This window comes from Raphanus sativus, chromosome 6 (genome assembly GCF_000801105.2).
Source record: "Raphanus sativus cultivar WK10039 chromosome 6, ASM80110v3, whole genome shotgun sequence".
NCBI lineage: Eukaryota > Viridiplantae > Streptophyta > Magnoliopsida > Brassicales > Brassicaceae > Raphanus > Raphanus sativus.
This window is the reverse complement of record NC_079516.1, coordinates 44,533,673-44,553,312: the sequence shown is the minus strand read 5'-3', so window position 1 is coordinate 44,553,312 and position 19,640 is coordinate 44,533,673. Positions and strand designations below refer to the sequence as shown.

The following is a 19,640-nucleotide window of genomic DNA, read 5'->3' as shown; positions in this document are numbered from 1 at the left end:
GAAGGAGAAACTGAGTTTTATTGAGCATATAATAATCTATATACAGAGAAGGTAATGGGTTCTGAGGTTATGAAAACTAGAAAAAAAAAAAAAACAAAGATCAAAGAAGAAGACTCCATTTATATTTGTATATATCGTTACAACATCACTCTTCCCAACAAAAGCTTTTTACAGCCGGAAGCTTAACTACAATCATCCATCAAGAGAGTAAAGAGTTTCACCCGAGAAAATCAGAGCATAGAACCCTAAGAAGAAGATGAGGAAGTAAAGAATCTATATATGACCTAATTTTTCTGGAGCTAACAATAATCCCCAATAAACCCATTCCCCAGCCTTCAAGGAAGCAAAACTTTTTTCTTTTACCTGTCTGTAATCCCTTTCTTTTGTTGTTAACTAGTATAACCAACCAAGACTATACATATATAGATAAGAGGGATAGGTAACCCTCATAACTTTATATTCAGCCCTGAGAGATCATCCATTGGTACTCCAAGCTCCATTATATCGAAATCTTCGTCATCATCCATGTTAAACCAGGAGCTAATGTCACCTGGTTGCCCATCAAACTCCGGACCTCCTAAGTTATCTGGTATTTGTAGCTGAGAGAAGTCCAATATGGGCTCTGTATCCTCCTCCAAATTATCATGCCCGCTGTTTGCTTCGGGTAATGGAGCGTTGGGTAGCTCCGGGGTGGTCCTAACTGAAGAAGAAGATATGTGATTTGTTTTCTGCTTTGGTTTTCGTTCACCATTAACGTTGGACAGGGAAGGCCGGCCTATCTTATTGGTCCCGCTTCTAGATGAAGCCTGCCCTTTCCCATCTCTGTCCCTCTCACTTCTCTTTCCCTTGGTGCTACTTGAGAGATGTGTCCCAAAACCAACATCATCTAGCAGCAACTCTCTCTTCTTGACCCTATTGGACCATGATGTATCTTCTCTTCTTGTCGTTTGCTCTAGTATAGCAGCATTTCCAGATGGTGGTGCACTAGAACAATTAGCATAGTTCTCCAAGTTCTGCCCAATGCCTGCCAACGAAGGGCTTGGCTGTGAGCCAACGGGTGCTGTCAGGGAAAAAGGCATAGGGATACACATTAGCAGAGCGGATATATATTTAAAAGAGATTTTCATTATATATATTATTTATTTTAGGAAATAGAACGTACTTGAAGTCGACGGATTATCCTCCTTGTCCGCAAGAGTATCTTCAGCTGCTGACAACCTGGCAATGAACATATCCTTAATTTCAGGCTCACTGAAGCAGCTTTTGCCCGTCTCTTCGTATTGACGACATCGTTCAAGGGTCCTTTTAACAAAAGCCGATGCAGCCTGCCTTGATATCTTGTTAGTTGAATTCTTTCCAACAACGGTGTGGTGACGCCGACTTGCCTGTAAAAGAAACGAGTTACCAACCAAGAACCTTGGAGTTAAAGCAGATGAGTGAATATGAATATGAGAGGGACAGTCAGTTTTACCTTGCTTTTCTCATATGCCATCTCGATGAGTTTATCATAACCAAGCTGATCTAACTCCCTATGTAAAGGAAAGAAGTACAGATCAAAACCGTCAGATCATAATCCAAATCCACAAAAAAAAACCTAGTAAGCGAAAATTCATACCTCTCTTGAATTTCTTTCATCTCTGTGGCATGTTTTAGTAGCCTATCCACCATCTCTTTCTTCTTAGAACCCTGAAAAGATAACATGGAGACGATCACAAGATGTTTTTTTTCTGTGGAGAAAACATGGGATATGCAAATATTGCTTTTTGTCCTTTAACAAGTGTTGCTTAAGAAACATCAGAATCCACCTAAAACTACATAATAACCCGTAAGGGAGACGATAAATCAAATCTTTGATGAGAAAGAGACCTCCTTGCAGATGGCCTCCTCCAACTTTTTAATCTCGTCAACGATTCCTTCATCCTCCACGTTTGAGATACTAGGCTGTAAGAAACACACAAGAAACTTCAGCAAGAAAAAAGTAGATAGCAGTTGCAAGTTTCTCAATAACTAAGAGGGTGCTAGACTGTATACCATTGGTTCTAAGGATATTCCAATAGACTGAGCTTCCAGATAAATCTTTTCATCTAGCCCCAATTTATCATACGGAATGTCTGAGAAGTCAATTGGTGAATGATCTAGAAATTTGCCATTGCAGTGGTAGGCCGAGTTATTAAAACCATTCAACAGAATTGCAGACCCACCATCTTCTGATTCATAGTCACCATTGTTTCTAAATCCATTCTCATTCAGACCACTGTATTCTGAGTCTTCATCAAGATCATGCATGGGCCCAAATCCATCAACATGTAGATCCTCGTTTATACTCATCGAGTCCTCAGAAATCAAAGCTGATAGCAATCTATGGTAAAGTGGAGAAGCCTTGGAATCCACCCTGCTAGTTGCAAGTTCCTCGGGATATAAATCACGGCTATCAAAGTCAGCGGATGTCAGCACGGGTGAGGGACCCATGGAGAAGAGTTCTGCCTGAAAATCGGGAAAATGCAGTACATTATTGACTATCTAAAATGTGTTGAATAACATGCTTGGAGCTCCAATTAGCTTCTGTAATGCAATAAATATTGATATCTATCAAATCACCTATTTTTAACAAATCTAACAGACACTACTTATTTGGAATTTTATCGTTTCCTCAACCTTTACATTAGTGAGGTGTAGCTAAATATGTAGGGAGCGACACATGGTGCAATTATTACTACTCATTTCTAAATATAAATCCAAACCCTAGTTCCCTTATGAATAGTTAATACCCAATAAAGATATATCTGTCAAATCCTTAACCATGAGATCTGAGAACAAAGCAAAAGCTCTCACCTGATGTTTCATGAAATTGATATGATCATCGGATATAAAGCAAAAGTATTGCTCCATTTGCTTCCAGAAAGAGTTGGGAAAGTTCTGAGCTGCATCAATGACAAGACAATTCAGTCTAGAAACAAACGTTTATACAACTTAAAAATCAATGAGGAAACAGTATCCTACCAAAATTTACTGCTGATTTAACAGCCGCTTGTAACTCCTCATGACCATCATCTGAACCGGCTAAGAAACGTAATAAATCCGTAAATAAAGGAACAAAACAATATAAATCCAGACAAAAAGAGTAAATTATTTTTAGACTGAACTTATTTTTACCTTGAAAATCTAGTGGTGAAGCTCTCTGACGCTCGAAAGTCTTGCGACCAGACAGTTTCCTAGTGGGTGGACGACCCAATTTACTGCAACGAATTCACGAAGAAATTTTATGAGATAAACACCACGGAGTACAAAAAAAACTTCAAACACATAAGAAAGAAAATTAGATGCTACGTGTAAAATAAGAATGGCCCCTACCTTTCACTCTTGTCCAAGATAGTTCTTGCACTGCGAAGCTGTTTCGCTGTTCCAACATTCTTAAGTTTCTCAACTCCCATTAGGTTAGGAGACCTTGTGGAAGAAAAGCCACGGCCCGTCCTTCCTTGCCTTCTTACACCATCCCCAGTCTCTTCACCAGAAGCAGGCTTGCTACCTTTTCTTGATTGTAAAGCAGGGATAGACGCTTTCGGAATATTCTGTGCAGCTTTCCAATCAACCTCATCAGACTGTTTCCCTTTGTCTTTAGACTTGATCTCAGGGGGCCCAGATTCTTCACTTTCTGACAAAGCTGCTGTGGAGAAACTGTTTTCACCTTTCAGTCTCAATTGAGGAGAAGCAGCTGGCGAGCGTTTATGAAATCCAAACCCATTTTCACTACAGCCACCATCTGAAATACTATCTGAGTAGGCTTCATCCTTATTAGAAACAATCGGTATTAAATTCGTCCTTCTTGCTGTACGGGATATCTTTTGTGGTCTTTGACTGGCCCATTGAGTGACAGGTGGTGACGACGACCGATTAGATGTCATGCGCTTCCGATGTGTAAGCTGGGTTGACAATTGTGGAGGCTTATTTGCACAGCCAGAGATATCCCAGTCACTTGGGGATGGAGTGTTGTGGAGTCTTGGAGACAGTTTCGGAGGTAACCCTGATCCCGATCTAGGTCCACGAACTGAAGCATTTGGTTTTGTGTTTGAAACCAGACTTGAGGAATTGAATTCATCGTGAATATTGGACCTTCAAAGAACACAACAAAGTAATAAGTACATAGAAAAATGATCAGAAAAAACAGTGGCTAAAACATTAAGAAGATGACATGGTAAACTGAAATCTTATAATCAAGGTGAGGGTGATTGATAAAAAAAAAGATTTAAGATGTGTGATTACGGGTATAACACGTACTTGTTGACAGCCCTTTGATTCACCCTTTCCTTATCTGGACCAAAGGAGCGTTCTCTCTTCTCAATGTACAAAGAATTATGATCAGAATCGAGCCCTGACCGTGGGGAATGCCCAGCCAAGCTCGTCTGCTGAGCAAGGTTATCAGATCTACCATATCCAGAAGTTCCATTAGCAGCTGCTTGCCTACACAAATATAAAACAGGAGACTTTAACATATAGAATAACCATTAAAGTAAAAAGAATCCAGCTGCTCGACAGGAGGTGAGAAAATAAAGAAGTAAACACACAACAAAATTATCAACTAGATCAAGTGGACGGATCCCAGCATAATTTAAACCATAATCTGCCCCGCTTCAATAGATTAGATAATCATCTGAATCAAGGTCATTTCTAAGCAATCCAGTACATAGTTTCAGATAGAATCATGCAGCTAAAGAGAGATTAAAAAGCAATTACTAGAAGTTCATGACGTTAGCACTTATGCTTATTTTCCTGATAAATAACGTATGCTAGCTAAGTACATCTAACCAAAGTAACTCTGAGAACATACCTCTAAGAACATGGCAACAATCAACAAAAGAGGATAGTAAATATCAGCATTGGGCGATGTATCTTAAAACTGCACCAAAAAGCTATCGTACACAGCAGGCCATACCTTAACATGTTCGAGTCACCATTCACTCTCGTCCGGGAGTCACCCATTGACTTCTGTTGTGTGCCCTGCCTCAAATCTCGATAACCATCAACCACTTTACTTGAAGCCAGGTTAGGATGAAAGTCCGTTTTAATACAGGAGCGTTTTTTCTTCATCTTCGACTTTTCCCAACCATCAATACCAGCTGAAGTTCGATCTTCACCCTGAACTGCATTATGATTTGCCAGCCCCATTATTTCCTTATCTTTGTCCACAACAGCTGACTGTCGAACAATAGAATTGCCTCGGACATCCATCTGCACCACAAAATAAAGAGATTAAAGGTTTTTCAGAAGCAATTATGACGGACTTGTTATAAACACCTAAATTTAGAAAATAGCATCAAATGCAAATTTTTACACACTTCTATCAAATTTTTAAAAAGTTGTATCGTATCAAATATTTTTAGGTCATAACAGAACTAATAATGAATATAAGAAAGACAACTGCTATTATATAACATTCCTTTATCTACCACTTAAATTTTCATGCAATTCGACATAAATGAAAATGACTACTTTTGGTAGCAAATTGCTTCAAGTAACGAAGTTTCTATACTTTATCCAAAACTACAGTTGGTGACCAGTGCCCATTTTTCACCAATAACTTGTTCAAACAATCCACCTTACCAGTAACCAGAAGCATGCAATAAAAATCCGGACACAAAAGTGCAGTATAGCGTATGACGCTGACTTGTTCAAGTATGAACCAAGACATTCACTAAAGGAAGTTTTGTCAAAAAAAAAGAGTCAGGAATTACCACGGAAGTACGTGTTCGCTTATTTGGAACGCCAGTTCTAGGCCGTTCATCCAATTTCTGCGGGTCAAGCTCAAAAGTACCAGACAGGGACTGACCTTGAATGCCCATTTTACCAAGACCTGATCCTGATACCAAGCGTTCACCTGAGCGCTCACCAGAATACCCTCCTGGTCGAGACCTCTTCTTTGTAGGCACACTTGGGAAAAACTTGTTAAATACTGAAGAAGCTTCGTTGAAAATTTTTACGCGCTCCCTGTGATCAAAAGGGTAAATGAGACAAAAGAGTACTTCAAACATAACTAACTTGTGGTAGTTGAACTACCTGGCCTTCACATTATTTTCGCGCAAACCAGTCTTTAGTCTTTTGATCTCTTCTGGTATAGGAGATGGAACTGACTTCCCTTTCAGAGCTACACTAGGAGACTCATCTCCTTGTACTCCAAGAGCAACATTAACATGCCGCTTGAAGTCACCTTGACGAATAGACTTGTGATCCGCGGCAACCACCTTAGGATCAAAACGCAAACACTGAAAGAAATTTGTTACATCGGTTTGTGCTATTGGTGAAGTGCCCCTCAACATGTTTGGATGAGATGGGACAGGATGTTCCATGGACTCGCGAAAGCTACTTGATCTTTCCATCTGTGCAGCAAAGTTTGATCTGTATGGAGGCCTATCTAGCGCAGCGGAAGGATAATCAAACTTCCCAGGTGCTGACATCCCCTCAGCCCTTGAAAGTCTTTATGTTTTATTTATAAACACTAAATGCACGGTTGCGTATGATAAGCCGTAGCATATAAATGCCAATTATTAAGCTCTCAGATAATGTATTTAGTGTGCACCTGCAATGTGACAAATGGAACATTAACATCAGTAAACGCCACAAGCCTTTGCCATGAGAATGGTATATGTATCGTTACTTGAAAGACAAACATACCACAGTCTAACTCTCCAAAAGGCCATAAGTAGAAAAAACAACTCGAATATCTAGGCCCTAAATACAAACACAGGCAGAATCTATATGTAGTTTCAGATAGATTTGATTTCGTCAAACAGTCATTGCATACGTTAAGCTTTCCTAAGCATATATTCATTTAAGAAGTTAAAGCCAGAAACTGCAAGAGTCATGCTCATATCCATGATAAATAGGCAAACCCCATCTTATCCTAACTACTGAAAATAACTAATCTATACCAAGTTAAGAACTAAAACCAATAAAAAACAACACATTAATTGACCAAATCAGCAATCTGCACAGTCTAGTAAATAGATTCCTCAACTTAGCACAATGTCAATCTTTAAGTAGAAATTTGAAACTGATCCAACCTAAAGATTGATGCTTTTCCACATAATAACACATCAATTACCACAAAATCTCCCTAAAAAAATCAATAATTGAACCAAGAATCAACGAACTAAAACAGTCCCAAACCCTAACTTGAATCAATTATAAGAATTTGAAATTAAAAAAAAAAAATCTTCAACAAGCAGCGTAATCAACAGTAATTCACCAGAAATAAAACCCTAAAATCCGGATTAAAGTTCAGAGACTGAGGAAACCGAACCACCCGTACCTCGAATCAGAGAAAGTGGAGATTAGATCGTTCCGTCAAGAGCTCGGAAATCGAAATCAAGTAACGTTCGTGCAACGGCCATGAGAGGACGACGAGAGATCGAAGGCTTCGTTTTCGTTGCTGTGTTTTTGATCGGCGATGAAACACGAAATTACGGATTTACCCATCGTATAACCCCTGAGGTAGACCAATACATTTTGCCTTCGAAGGTGAAAAAAGGCAAGGGCAAATAGGTCAAATACGAATCCGCGCAAAGATATGTAGTGCCTCTCTGGCAGATTTTTTACTGTTTACAGATTTATTCTTATGACAAAAGTGTTGTGTTTTGATAGAGAAGAGAACTAATCTAGGGATTTATACTAGTTACCAAGAGTTGCAAGTCCTTTTAGTCAGTGAACTTATAAAGTAAGTTATTCATTACATTATTTGAATATATTCAGGGGGGCTGCACATTATGAAGATGTCTATCTATAATTGATTTGGGTACTTCTATAGATGACAAGTGCTATATTTAAGATCTTTCGGATTTTTTAAAAGAAGCAATGAAAAATATAACCAAATGTAAATAATATTTAGTATATATAAATATATTTTGGTACATTGGTTAAGGTAATTTGATCCATAATTGCTGAGAAAACAAAAAAATATATATTAGTAAAATTACAAGATCTTGAGTAATACGTATTGAGATGAATATTTCGGATTTGTATAGATTTTGTATCTGTACAGTAATGAAGATAACACATAGGTGACAATTGGTATGTATATGTTTCCATGTGTCAAAACATAACCTGACCATTACATGCCATTTACGGTAGATATCACTCAATGGTACAACTTGACAGTTAACGAGTCCAGCAAACAATAATTTGACGTTTTCAAAAGAAATACATATAAGAAGAAGAATAGAACCTTGATCCGGCGGATATTAAATTAAATTTTGTGTAACTTTGTAAAAAGAAAACTGATTTTACAATTTTAGGAGTTGTATTCAATCTTGAATTTGAATTGATTTGTTTTTTAATAAGTTTTTAAATAATTTAATTTAAATTGATTTTAGGAGCTGTATTCAACCTATTTTGGAGATCAACCCAAAGGTATCTTAGACTTAAAAGTCCAGATCTGTATGCATACATATAAAACAATAATGAGTAAATTGAGATCGTTGTAAGACTCACTTGTCCTCTACTAAGCATTTCTGACTACTTCAGCTTCTTCATCGTATAAATGTTGCCTGTCTTTTTCTCACGGCATAGCCTTACCTAAGAAAGATAACACATTTACAAAATAACTTAAGTACGTCTAACTGCTACAACTATATGCATACAGGTCTGATTTCATACAGTAACCAGAAAATTTACGGCAATCTTCTACTGTATTTTCGATTTTTATTAGTTTACAAAAGATAAACCAAACCGCATAACCCATTCTTTTTTGTCCATCACATAAAACTTTACACCACCGCATATGCAGCAAAAAATATATATATATATATATATTACAACTCCAAATGAAAACGTTGTAGAAAAATCCACAATATCGAATCAACATGATGTATCAATAAAGGCATTAGAAAACCGAACTCTTGAATTCCACTCGCGAATCGCAGACCGGAGTGTATTGTTCGGTGTCAGCTTGAAGTGGTCTAGCTTTTGTCGAGTCACCGGTGAAATGTTGTGTTTCTCAAACCAGGCTAAGATCGCTTTCTTCTCGTACGTGAATCCATCAGCTGCAATCTCCGGTTCCTCCATTAGTTCCTGTTTTTCAAAAGATAAAGAATCAAAACCGGTTCCATCTTTTGGTTGTTAAAATCATGCAACGAACCGGGTAAGCTTTTACTCACTTTTAAAATGGGACAAAAGTAATGACTTGGTGCACGCACGTTGCATTGTTCTTTCTTTATTTTTGAGTTTGCAGTTTCGACAAGCCGTTTCAAAACCGGTATAACCTCTTCTTTAAGATCCGGTCTATCTCGGCACCGAAACTCCGCACACTTTAAACCGATCCGTGCCAATTCCTCGGTTTCTGCCAAAGGCCAATCCGTAACAGACTTATCTAGCATTTCGGTTAATGTTCCTTTCTGTACCGCGTTTTCAACCACGTGCACAAGCCCGTTGGGCCTACGAGCGGTCAACAACTGAAGAATGATTATCCCAAATGCGTAGAGATCTGATTTTAGTCTAATCGTTCCGGTTCGATGGTACTCCGGGTCAATGTAATGCAACGTACCAGCAAGAAGTGAGTGTCGATACGTTGTGACATTATCTGGTGCAACATCCGTAACCAGCTTAGCTAAACCGACGTCTGCGATTTTGCTCACGTAGTTCCGGTTTAACAAAATGTTTCCCGGTTTTAGGTCTCGGTGTACAATTGGTTCCGGTTTAGAGCTGTGTAAGAATGCTAAACCGCAAGCAACCTCGAAAATCACCCTAAACCGGATAAACCAAGGCAGAGGCGGTTTGTTTTTTTGATGAAATATATATTCCTCGAGGCTTCCATTCTCCAAATACTCATAAACCAGACAACCATTCTCCGGACAAGCTCCAAGGAGAAGTACCAGGTGTGGGTGTCGAAGCTGGCTTAGAACCTCAACCTATAAGAGAACAATACCAAACAAAAAAATGTCAAACTGGATCAAACCAAAACCTGAACCGAGACCCATATATTTACGGCAATCTTTTACGTCTAACTGCTACAACTATATCAAATTAACTAAAAATACAGTTAACGGTTTTATTAGTTACCTACCTCTTTCAAGAACTCTTGTTTCTTCTCCGGCGAATCTAGCCGGACAACCTTAACAGCCGCCGGAGTACTATCAAGACTACAGTGATAAACTTTACCGTATCCTCCTTCTCCAATCACTTTCTCTGGGGAAAATCCTTCGGTGGCTGTTATAATCTCTTCGATTGTGTATTTCCTGTACCGTTGATCGGTTCCTAATAAAAGCTCGTCGATCACTTTCTTCTTCTCCAAGTAAGTCCTTAAAGCATTTACCTGCGCGATTTGTCGCTGACAAAACTCCCTCGCAAGCAACGCTTTCGCTGTTTCTACCTCTTTAACAGCCTTCATGTACCGCTGTTTCTCCAGCACAGCCGTTTTTCTCTGCAACTCTTCTTTCTCCACAGCGCTGTTCACTCTTTTAGCGTCTTCCGAACATTCCAACGCTAGCACCTGAACCTAGCAGAAACCCCCACGAGAAACATTTTACTTGGAGAACAAGCAAGCAAAATGATTCACAACAAAAATAAGTGGGTTCCTCCTGGTCGAATGCACCACTTGAACGTAACAAAATGTTTGTCTCGTAGAGAATCGTTTTGATTTGTGCTGTAGCTTTATTTTTTTTTGCTTTAGAAAATATACTGCTTTGATTTTAATTTTAATTTTTTTTTTTGCAGTGGATTTATTTTAAAATAACTAACTAAAAACTGTAGAAAAATTGATTACACCTACGGCCAATTGCAATCAACTCCTATGAATATATAAAAAGTTAATGTACTTTAGGTTGGGAAGGCCATTATATACATATGTACCTTGTTTTTGGTGGAAGTTAGCTCTTCGCAAGTTTGTTTGTATTTAGTGACCGTATTTTCTAACTCTTTCTTCAAACGATTGACCTCTGCTTCAATGTCAACCTATCAAACAAACACCAACACTTCAAACTCTCTCTCTTCCTTCTTACTGGTCTCATCACCGAAACAAAAGATTATATTTACCTTCTTTGGTTTTCACCGAAACAAAAGTTATATTTACCTTCTTTGGTTTTTTAGATGTTGCAGGTGGTTTTTCGTCGATGTTCTCAAGATTAGATTGGGGTTGGATTGTTTGATCAAACTCCAAGTAATTTAGGTGTGGGATATCTGATGCTCCACGCCGTCTTACAATCTCTGAAACTCTTGCACTAGAATCCTGACTACTTGGAGGCGTTTTGAGTTGACTATACACTATTGATCTCAGCTCTTTAGCCGATACTGACCTCCTCGTGGCTGGCTCTTTAGCACCCAAAAGAAAAGAGAAAAAGAAAGGGGGTAAAAGCTCAGCTTAATTCAAAGAGATCACATGAATCTCTAATTGGTTATTGCATAGGTTCGTTGCAACTTTCAAGGCCGATTTTTTTTTTAACCACATCATATTATATCATAGTGGATATTTTATAATTTTTACCTATGGTTTCTCGATGATCGGACAACTTTTGAGACTGTACAGTGTGGAAGCTAGCCGCCCCGTCTTTCAGGTAAACTCGGGCTGACGTAGCTGCTTGTGGTCCTGTGGACGGCCCTAATACAGTAAAAGAAGTACTACTCTCAAATAATACTGAAAATATTTTAGCTCATAACGACAAAAATGACAAAATTAAATGCACCAAATAATAAGAAAACACATATCCATTTAATTAAATGTTTACGATATACTTTTCAGGAACTAGAGCTTAGACGTTTATAGGAATTAGGGAATATAGTTTAGGGTTTAGTATTATAAATTTAGGATAATAAATATTTATTTCAATTTTAAAATATATTAAAATATTTATCCTATTCAATTTATTAATTATTAAAATATTTGAAGTTGGGGGAGCATTTGCTTGAAATTGAAGGAGCTAAAGTTTTGAATTAAATTAAATTAAACAGATATAGTTAAACTGAATAGAATGACAAGATTACAAAAATATATTTATAGTTGTTTTTCCAAACCAGTGAATTTAAAATATAATAATAATATCAAAGTATAAAATAGTTTTCTTTAAATAATTATATTTAAAATTATTATTCTGCATGCGCAGAAAAGCTCCTAGTCAAATACGTATGTAAATATTATTGAACACTATAATATGATAGATTTGGAATGTCATTTTTAATATAACTTTAAAAATTATATTATCATCTTGGCAAATGACAAAAATATAATGTCGTAGTTCATGTGAAATGGACGGATGAACCTCTTCGACTATTTTCGTCTCAATTTTTTTTTCTTTTTTGATGAAAATTTAAATTTAATAATCTTTAAAAAAAACTGTGAGAATATTTACATCACTAAAGATTAGTATAAATAATGAAACAATTTCCTAGCTAAAGCTCAAACGGGTAGTAAACCAACGTCGGAGAAGTCCCAATAATTTTGGTTTCCTCTCAAATTTATTAATAAATGACTCATGACAATAATTTTTTTATATTCAGATACAATGTTATCTCTTACATTTTTACACAGTGATATAAAAAATAAATGAGTTTAACTACTTGTAAATCAACTTTCTTTTAGCAAAGTTTTTGTTTGATTATTTTATTAAATGACTTTTATTTATATGATATATAAATGATTAGATTTTTATTATTTCCATTATTAAAAACTTTACTTGTATATTAGTATGCAAAGATTAAAAAATCATGGAATTTAGAGAATTGGTTTCTTCAAATTTATTATTTGTATTCCCTTAAGATCTAAAACATAAAAGTTAGACAACTGCATTAAATCTTCATCAAATCTTTGAAATACTATGAAATCAATTATTTTTGTCTACAAATTAATTCTTTGAAAATCAATTAATTCAATCCAATACCACTCTCTTAGTGTGTTAAGTGTTATTTTGTGATTTTCTATTGTTTGCTATTTTATGATAATTTTTTATTCCTATTAAAGAGAATTGCCTATAAAAATAAATATTTACAAATATATATTTTGTTTTTACCTGCGTTGATTAATGGATTCATAGATTTTGTAGTGATCCTGTCTTTGCACACAATGTATACTTCACATGTTTCTGGAGAGTATCTTAAAACAGTCCACGGTGCTCCTGGGCCTTTTGTTATCCTAAAGCAAGATTAACGAGTCGGTTAGTGTAAATAACCGTGTTATTTAATGAAAACTAAACCACACTGAGCTATGTAATGTACCGTGTGAATATGTTTGGCGTGAATGATCCCATAACCAAACTGTTAACTCCTGATTTGAAGATGAATCGCAGGAGCGCTTTTGCAGGATCATCATACTCTAGCAACAGAGTTTCTACCTGAAATTGAAGGTTTAATAATTCAGGGAATTTACAATTTGACCCTAAAACTTTTATAGGTTTTAAATTTTTGCTGAAAATAAAATGAACGCACCTTGGTGCGACTACTTCTCTTGCACATTTTCAAGAAGGGAACAAAGACAGATTCATATTCTAGTTTCACTTCTCTCACATACATTTCCACCAACCTCTCCTCCACTTCCTTCAGCGGTAATCTCTCTCCGGCTGCAACAAACACCATTCTCATAATAATTAACTTGGAATATGATTCAGTTACCATGTTATAAACCTCATGCATGTTACAAAACAAATCTCTAAAGTTACTCATATTGAAAACAAAAATCCCACGTGAGAATGAAAAATATCCTAAATAATATATAAGATAAATAAAACCATCCATTTATCACCAATTGATCTTAGGTTTTAAGTTCAATTAACATGATATTAGTATCTGATCCAAACAATTCAATCTGCTCTATTATGAACCAGTTCAAAGTAAGCTCATCGATCTTTGACCAAACATTTCAAGATTGATGCTCAAAGAGCCATCATCTCAAATGGAGTGTATTAAAAACAAAAATCTCATATCATAAGTCAATCTTATCACCAATTGGTTTTAGATTAGAAAATCATATAACTTAACATCTCAAAGAGTACACACTCTAAATGCTTTACAATAAAACATATTTTCCTTTTTTTGCCAAAACATATTTCCTTTCGTAATTGGCTTATATATGTTCTTATGTTACATTTAATTCTAGTGAAAAAATCAATGAAAAACAGGAGCAAGAAATATGTGAAATGTGTTGATTGAAAGACTTACTAGGGGTAGGGATAGTAGTAATTGTGGGGATGACGTGGATCATCACAAATCTATCAGCCTTGGGTAAGAGATTATCCACGGCCCACCGTACTGCGCGACGGCTTCCACCGCCGCCCGAATTATCTCCGATCATCCCCTTCACGGCCACTGCCACAAACAACTCACCCTCCTGCGCCTTTGGACCACCGCTCATTTCTAGACCCTTTTTAAGTCAACATCCCCATCATCTAAATCAATTAATACACATGGCTCAAGTAACCCAAATATGTCTTTTTCTTTCTTTTCTTTTTCTTTGTGACCGATACGATTTTGTTTCCAAGAGTGGGTTGGGAAATGATGTTGCAGAGATGAGTATTTCTCTGATCACGGCTATATTGTATTGATATGTCTCTCTGTATAGATACTTAATTTGAATGGACAGTTAATCACAAAGTGTTGATAAATAAATTAAATAGTATATTAATGATAACTAGTTGCATAGCCCCCGCGCAGGCGCGGGGCCGGTGACGTTGTTGATGTATCGAGTGATTTTGTGTATGTGATTTTATCCATTGATTATGCCCTTGAATATCTACCAAATGTTGTTTGATGATTATACCAGGAATACTAAGGAATGAGACAATGAATTTTGAGTTTAAAACATGAAATTGTTTTTTATTATTAGTTTGTTTTGGCTCATAAATTACTTTTCCGATACATTGGAAAACTTATATTTGTACGTTGTCAATGATTAATACAAAGACAATGAAATTTATGGCCGCAGGCGAGTGTCGAAATATTGATTACATTGGTATAGTTCTCAAAGCAGATGATGCATATATGGTTTTCCTCTTCGGTTGTCGGGTTACTTTTAGGTCCGTGATGATTAGATCAACGTCAAGTCTTGCGGTTGCATTTAGATTGTAGTCTCTAATGGCGAGAGTAACTTGAAGATGTTGGAATATAATATTATGGTTTTCCCTCATTAAATTCATCATATATTGGTTAGTCTCCTCAATAAAGAATGTAGAGTAGTGATGATGAATGTCATGATATGATAACATGAAATCTAATGATTCGGCGACTGAGTTATTGTAATTACCTTGATTGTCAAAAATTGGTGGTACCTGGAAATCGATGATTGTTGTGTGTTTGGTCTTTGTATATAGACCTGGAGTAATTGTCTAGGATTTGCTCCTGTTGATGTTGTTTGGTGTGAGAGTCGATGGGTAAGAAGTGAATTGTTATTCATGTTTGTGTTTGGTTGTGAAAGTTTATCACATTGTAGATATGTTTATAGGTTGTTAGGAATTGATGTTATTTTTGCCTATTTATTTTTACGTTTGTTTATATAGTGCATTTACTATGATGTTAAATATTGAAATTAATGTTTTAGTATTTAATTACGATGATTAATTGAGTTCTTCTTGTTATGAAGACTAATTTTCTCTTTGTTTGTTATGATATTTAAAATGGTCAAATAAGAATAATTGTAAATTTTTCTCATAACATTAATCATCCATAAAAAAATATTAATATTTTTTTTTTGCATAAAATGTTAACCTTCACAATTGCTTAACATATATCTTTATTTTCAAATTTATCGAAGAAATATCTTCAATACAAAATGAGGATTCTATTCATATTGTTATATAAATATTTATTTTAGTAGTTTATTTGAGCTGTGGAGTTTTGTTTTTGTTGTCTTTCTAATTATTTGAATTGTTGATCATAATATTGAAACTGTTTTCCCTAATGTTTTATTGTAAAGTTTAGTAATCGTGGTAGGCATGGGCATTTTACCCAGATCCGAGGATCCGACCCGGAATCGATCCGAAAATACCCGATCCGGAACCGATCCGAAAAATTATAGGTACTTATATGGGTCTTTTTTTTAGACCTGCGGGTATCGGGTAGGACCCGGACCCGAACCGAGACCCGATCGAGTATATATATATATATGGTTTACAGAGGGGCTACAAATCAGAAATATTTATGATCAAGCGATTTAAGATGGGGAGATGAATAGTTTACCGGTAAAAAAAAATTACGAACAGAAAAACAGCGCAACTCTATAACTCAGTCCGATACAATGATGAAAAGAATTCTAACTCATGTTAAACAATGATGATTTACAATATGAGAAAACTATAATTGTTGCAAACTTAAGCTATTTCTTAATATAACGTGATGAAGCTCATTTAAAAATAAATCCCATAATACATTTGCAGACCCGTTCTGAGAGAAAGCCATGAAGTAATGGCTTCCAACTATCATAAATATATATTAGTTTCGGCCATCAATGAATAAATTATCCATTAGTTCAGTGGTATAAATGGTGGAGGTTGTATCTTAGTAATCTGGGTTCAAACCATAGATTTGACAATTTTTAACATTTTTTAAAAGTGAACCTCACGAAAACGCTGACATGTCGCATCAGGAGTGATTCAAGTGTCTCATTATAGTATAGATTAGTGAGAAATAACAATAATTATAGTGGTAACCGAGAAAATAAGAATGTACCCATTTATTTATGCAAAATATCATTTTGACATATTTTATTTAGATTAAGAAAATTACAAAATATATTACTATGTTTATATTTAATGTACAATTAACTAATAAAAATTCACTGATTATTCTTCAGAATGACATTTAAAAGAGAAATATGTCTAGAAAGCTCCTAATATTTATGATGTTTTTTTTTGTCTTGAAGAGCTTCTTTATTTACACAATTTCAAGTCGTTCTTTTTTTCTTTTAGACTTTTTTTCTTTTATTGAATGACTTTCTTTTCTTTTTTTTTGGCCAGTTTTTCTAATATTTTCTTTTCTACACAACCTATTTTAAATTAGGAAGGGATTTGATAAGTGTATCAACATGTCTCTACACATCAATTGGCGGATGCCACTTGTTGTTTAACGGTATCCTTGTAATTGGTAATTGATGCTAGTCATGCTAAGAAAAGTGGTTGGCAGTGATTTGATTATATTTAAATCAATTTTACAGGCCAAAGATTGGCTTTGGTACCATGATAAAGTAGGAATGTATTTCTCTCAGGTTATGTTGTTGATTTCAAGTAAAATTACAATATATATTGAATGTTTTTTAAAGAAATATATATATATATATATATATATATATATATATATATATATATATATATATATATTGAATGTTGTTAAATGATTTAACCTAAGGTGATGACCAATAAGATCAAAAGCTTGCATAAAGGGAATATTCTGTTACGAAAATATTGGTATCCCAATAATACCTTAGAAGATCGGTTGATAACCTGTTTCTCTATATTTTAATAATATACTAGATTAGGACCCGCCCTAAAGGACGAAAATTGATCTGTCAAATTTCAATTAATAATATAAGGCATATATAATATGTGTATATAATATTATATATATTTTGTGTAATATTTATATATATATATACATATTAGACATATATATAATATTTTATTAAATATATATAAAATTTAATAGTGTTATAATTTGTGTTGTACTTGTTATTAGTTTGTATTTAATCTTCTTTCATTTTTAGTATAATAGTTTGCCTTGTCACACATTTTACCTTTTAACTTATACACATAGTCTCGTAAAATGTAATATATAAAAAACATATTTAAAAAATCTACTGACCATATGCCACCATTATTTGGTTGTTTGAACAAAAAAAAATCATGTTCTTGCATAACTGTGTATGTTGTGATACGATGTAGGTGAAGAGTAAATATATGGAAGTAAAGTTAGTGATACGAACATGAGCCTATGTTGGTCTATGCCACAATTATTTGGTTTTTGGAAGATCAATGAGCATAAGCATACACAGTCTTTGTATGCTTACGTTGTAAATGAGTCGGATATTTTTTCTCTTATGTCTGGAATGATATGAAACTCGTTGATTTAAGAGTGGTTCAGTTTTATATGATCTAATTATATTAAGAGATTAACCAAAATATTATAAAAGTGTTACTGGTTAGGTTTAACTAATCAATGTTGGTTAAAATTTGGTTTAATTTAAGTTGGTAGGTTGCATTGTATAGGAGGCATGATATATTCTAGCAACAACTATGAAAGAGTCCAAAATTTAAATGAGAACTACAAATAGTAGATAATCCCTAAATTAATAGATTAGATAAGAAAAATATTTTGAAGTAGGCTCATAGGTTGGATAGACATTGTTAAATTTGCCAATTTGGCTTTAGGAAAACACAAAAGATAGTTTGGTCTATGTTGGGATTTTCTGGTAGTCATGAATCTTGCAGTCCTTTATATATAGTTTATTGGAAAATAAACTATAGATATTTGAAGGCAAGACGCAGGAAGTAATTGACGGGATGGAGTCATGGAGATGGCCTTCAAGGTTTAAATATCCATTTAGTTATACTTTCAAATTCTAAAATTTTTATGGACGGTTTGATCTCAAAAAAAAAAAAACTTTTATGGACGGCCAAATAGTTGTTTATTACTCCCTCTGTTTCATATTACTTGATGTTTTACCTCAATGCACAAATATTAAGGAAAATTATTTTTAATTAAAATATTACTAAATTACAATTTAAAACTAATTTATTTAATTATAAATAGAAATAATAAAAATTCAATTGGTTACACAGTTTTTGATAAAGTTAAAGTTACATAGATTTGTGCAAACATCATCTATTATGAAACAACAAAACTTCTCTAAAACATCAAGTATATTGAAACGGAGGGAGTATTATAGTGTGTGCATCTTTACCATCCGAAGTCTTCTAATTTTCTATTCTTTTGTAGGGTTTAGAACACCCTCGTTGAAGTATCAAGTAGGAGGTTCACACAGTTTCCAAAGAAAAAAATAATATAAAAATCAATTTGCTATTATGATCTGTATCAGAAAAGCTCTCCGCTATGAACCTGTATCAATACTGTTTCGCAGGTTTCATGCCACGTGGCGGCTCGCAAATGGGTGAACTATTAATTTTTTTGAAAGTTAAAACGAAAAAGATTAAAATAATAAAAAAATCATTGGAAGTCGGGAATTGAGGATTTGCTGATAGTATGCTCTTAGGTAGGAATTTTTATTTTACATGTCAGCTGTGTAATTGAATACAACTATTTTAAAAACAAATACGTTTACACCCGCTTTTGACAAAAAAAAAACGTTTACACCCGCCTTCTCTCTCTATTTTCTCTAAACTTCTTGAAGTTTCCGATCAACATAAATCACCGTTTCCGTGGAATCTTACGGACAAAATAACAAATGATTGTTAGTTTTATGGACTGCAAAATAATTTACCAGAATCACTAATGACGGCCGGTTTAGAGATTTCTTCTCCAACCATTGGTACTCTTGTTAACACCGGCATTCAGCAATCCGAAAGAGATATCACACCGGAACTGTAAAAAATTGTAGAATATGTACAACAGACCATATTTATGTTGTAATATAGCAATAGAATATGTAGAACTGATCTATGCAAATGCATATAATCATGCTCCATTCTTTTTTTCTTTTTTCATAGAGGTACATAGGGGTGCTC

General features: G+C 34.9%; 2 protein-coding genes across 3 annotated transcripts; both read right to left on the bottom strand.

Annotated features, from left to right (window-relative positions):
- Positions 1-98: 98 nt before the first annotated feature.
- LOC108812360 (uncharacterized) lies at positions 99-7,512 on the bottom strand. Of its 2 annotated transcripts, none has more exons than XM_056990051.1 (15): positions 7,304-7,512; positions 6,052-6,571; positions 5,730-5,982; positions 4,931-5,226; positions 4,276-4,458; positions 3,352-4,110; positions 3,154-3,236; positions 3,001-3,051; positions 2,833-2,921; positions 2,032-2,484; positions 1,867-1,941; positions 1,616-1,686; positions 1,472-1,529; positions 1,163-1,385; positions 99-1,060 (listed from the first exon to the last, which is right to left on the bottom strand). In XM_056990051.1, the coding sequence occupies exons 2-15, from the start codon at positions 6,447-6,449 to the stop codon at positions 447-449; spliced, it is 3,606 nt and encodes a 1,201-aa protein (XP_056846031.1). In that variant the 5' UTR covers positions 6,450-6,571; positions 7,304-7,512; the 3' UTR covers positions 99-446. The 2 variants fall into 2 exon arrangements, with proteins under 2 accessions (XP_056846031.1, XP_056846030.1); XM_056990050.1 differs by having other exon boundaries at positions 3,001-3,060; positions 7,304-7,509.
- A 1,246-nt stretch (positions 7,513-8,758) lies between these two features.
- On the bottom strand, positions 8,759-14,504 carry LOC108808610 (U-box domain-containing protein 34-like). Its single transcript, XM_056988849.1, has 10 exons — positions 14,131-14,504; positions 13,402-13,532; positions 13,192-13,307; positions 12,987-13,108; positions 11,468-11,581; positions 11,057-11,295; positions 10,837-10,938; positions 10,052-10,483; positions 9,147-9,896; positions 8,759-9,060 (listed from the first exon to the last, which is right to left on the bottom strand). Exons 1-10 carry the CDS (start codon positions 14,321-14,323, stop codon positions 8,848-8,850), a joined length of 2,412 nt encoding a protein of 803 aa, XP_056844829.1. The 5' UTR covers positions 14,324-14,504; the 3' UTR covers positions 8,759-8,847.
- Between the last annotated feature and the right edge of the window lie 5,136 nt (positions 14,505-19,640).

Coding starts and splice junctions, on each gene's coding strand:
- LOC108812360 (XM_056990050.1), bottom strand. CDS start 6,449: ATGTCAGCACCTGGGAAGTTTGATTATCCTTCCGCTGCGCTAGATAGG. Junction 5,227..5,729: donor AGCGAACACGTACTTCCGTG/GTAATTCCTGAC, acceptor TTTGTGGTGCAG/ATGGATGTCCGAGGCAATTC. Junction 4,459..4,930: donor GGTGACTCGAACATGTTAAG/GTATGGCCTGCT, acceptor ATATTTGTGTAG/GCAAGCAGCTGCTAATGGAA.
- LOC108808610 (XM_056988849.1), bottom strand. CDS start 14,323: ATGAGCGGTGGTCCAAAGGCGCAGGAGGGTGAGTTGTTTGTGGCAGTG. Junction 11,582..12,986: donor GAATCCATTAATCAACGCAG/GTAAAAACAAAA, acceptor TTACTGTATTAG/GGCCGTCCACAGGACCACAA. Junction 10,939..11,056: donor CATCTAAAAAACCAAAGAAG/GTAAATATAACT, acceptor TTTGTTTGATAG/GTTGACATTGAAGCAGAGGT.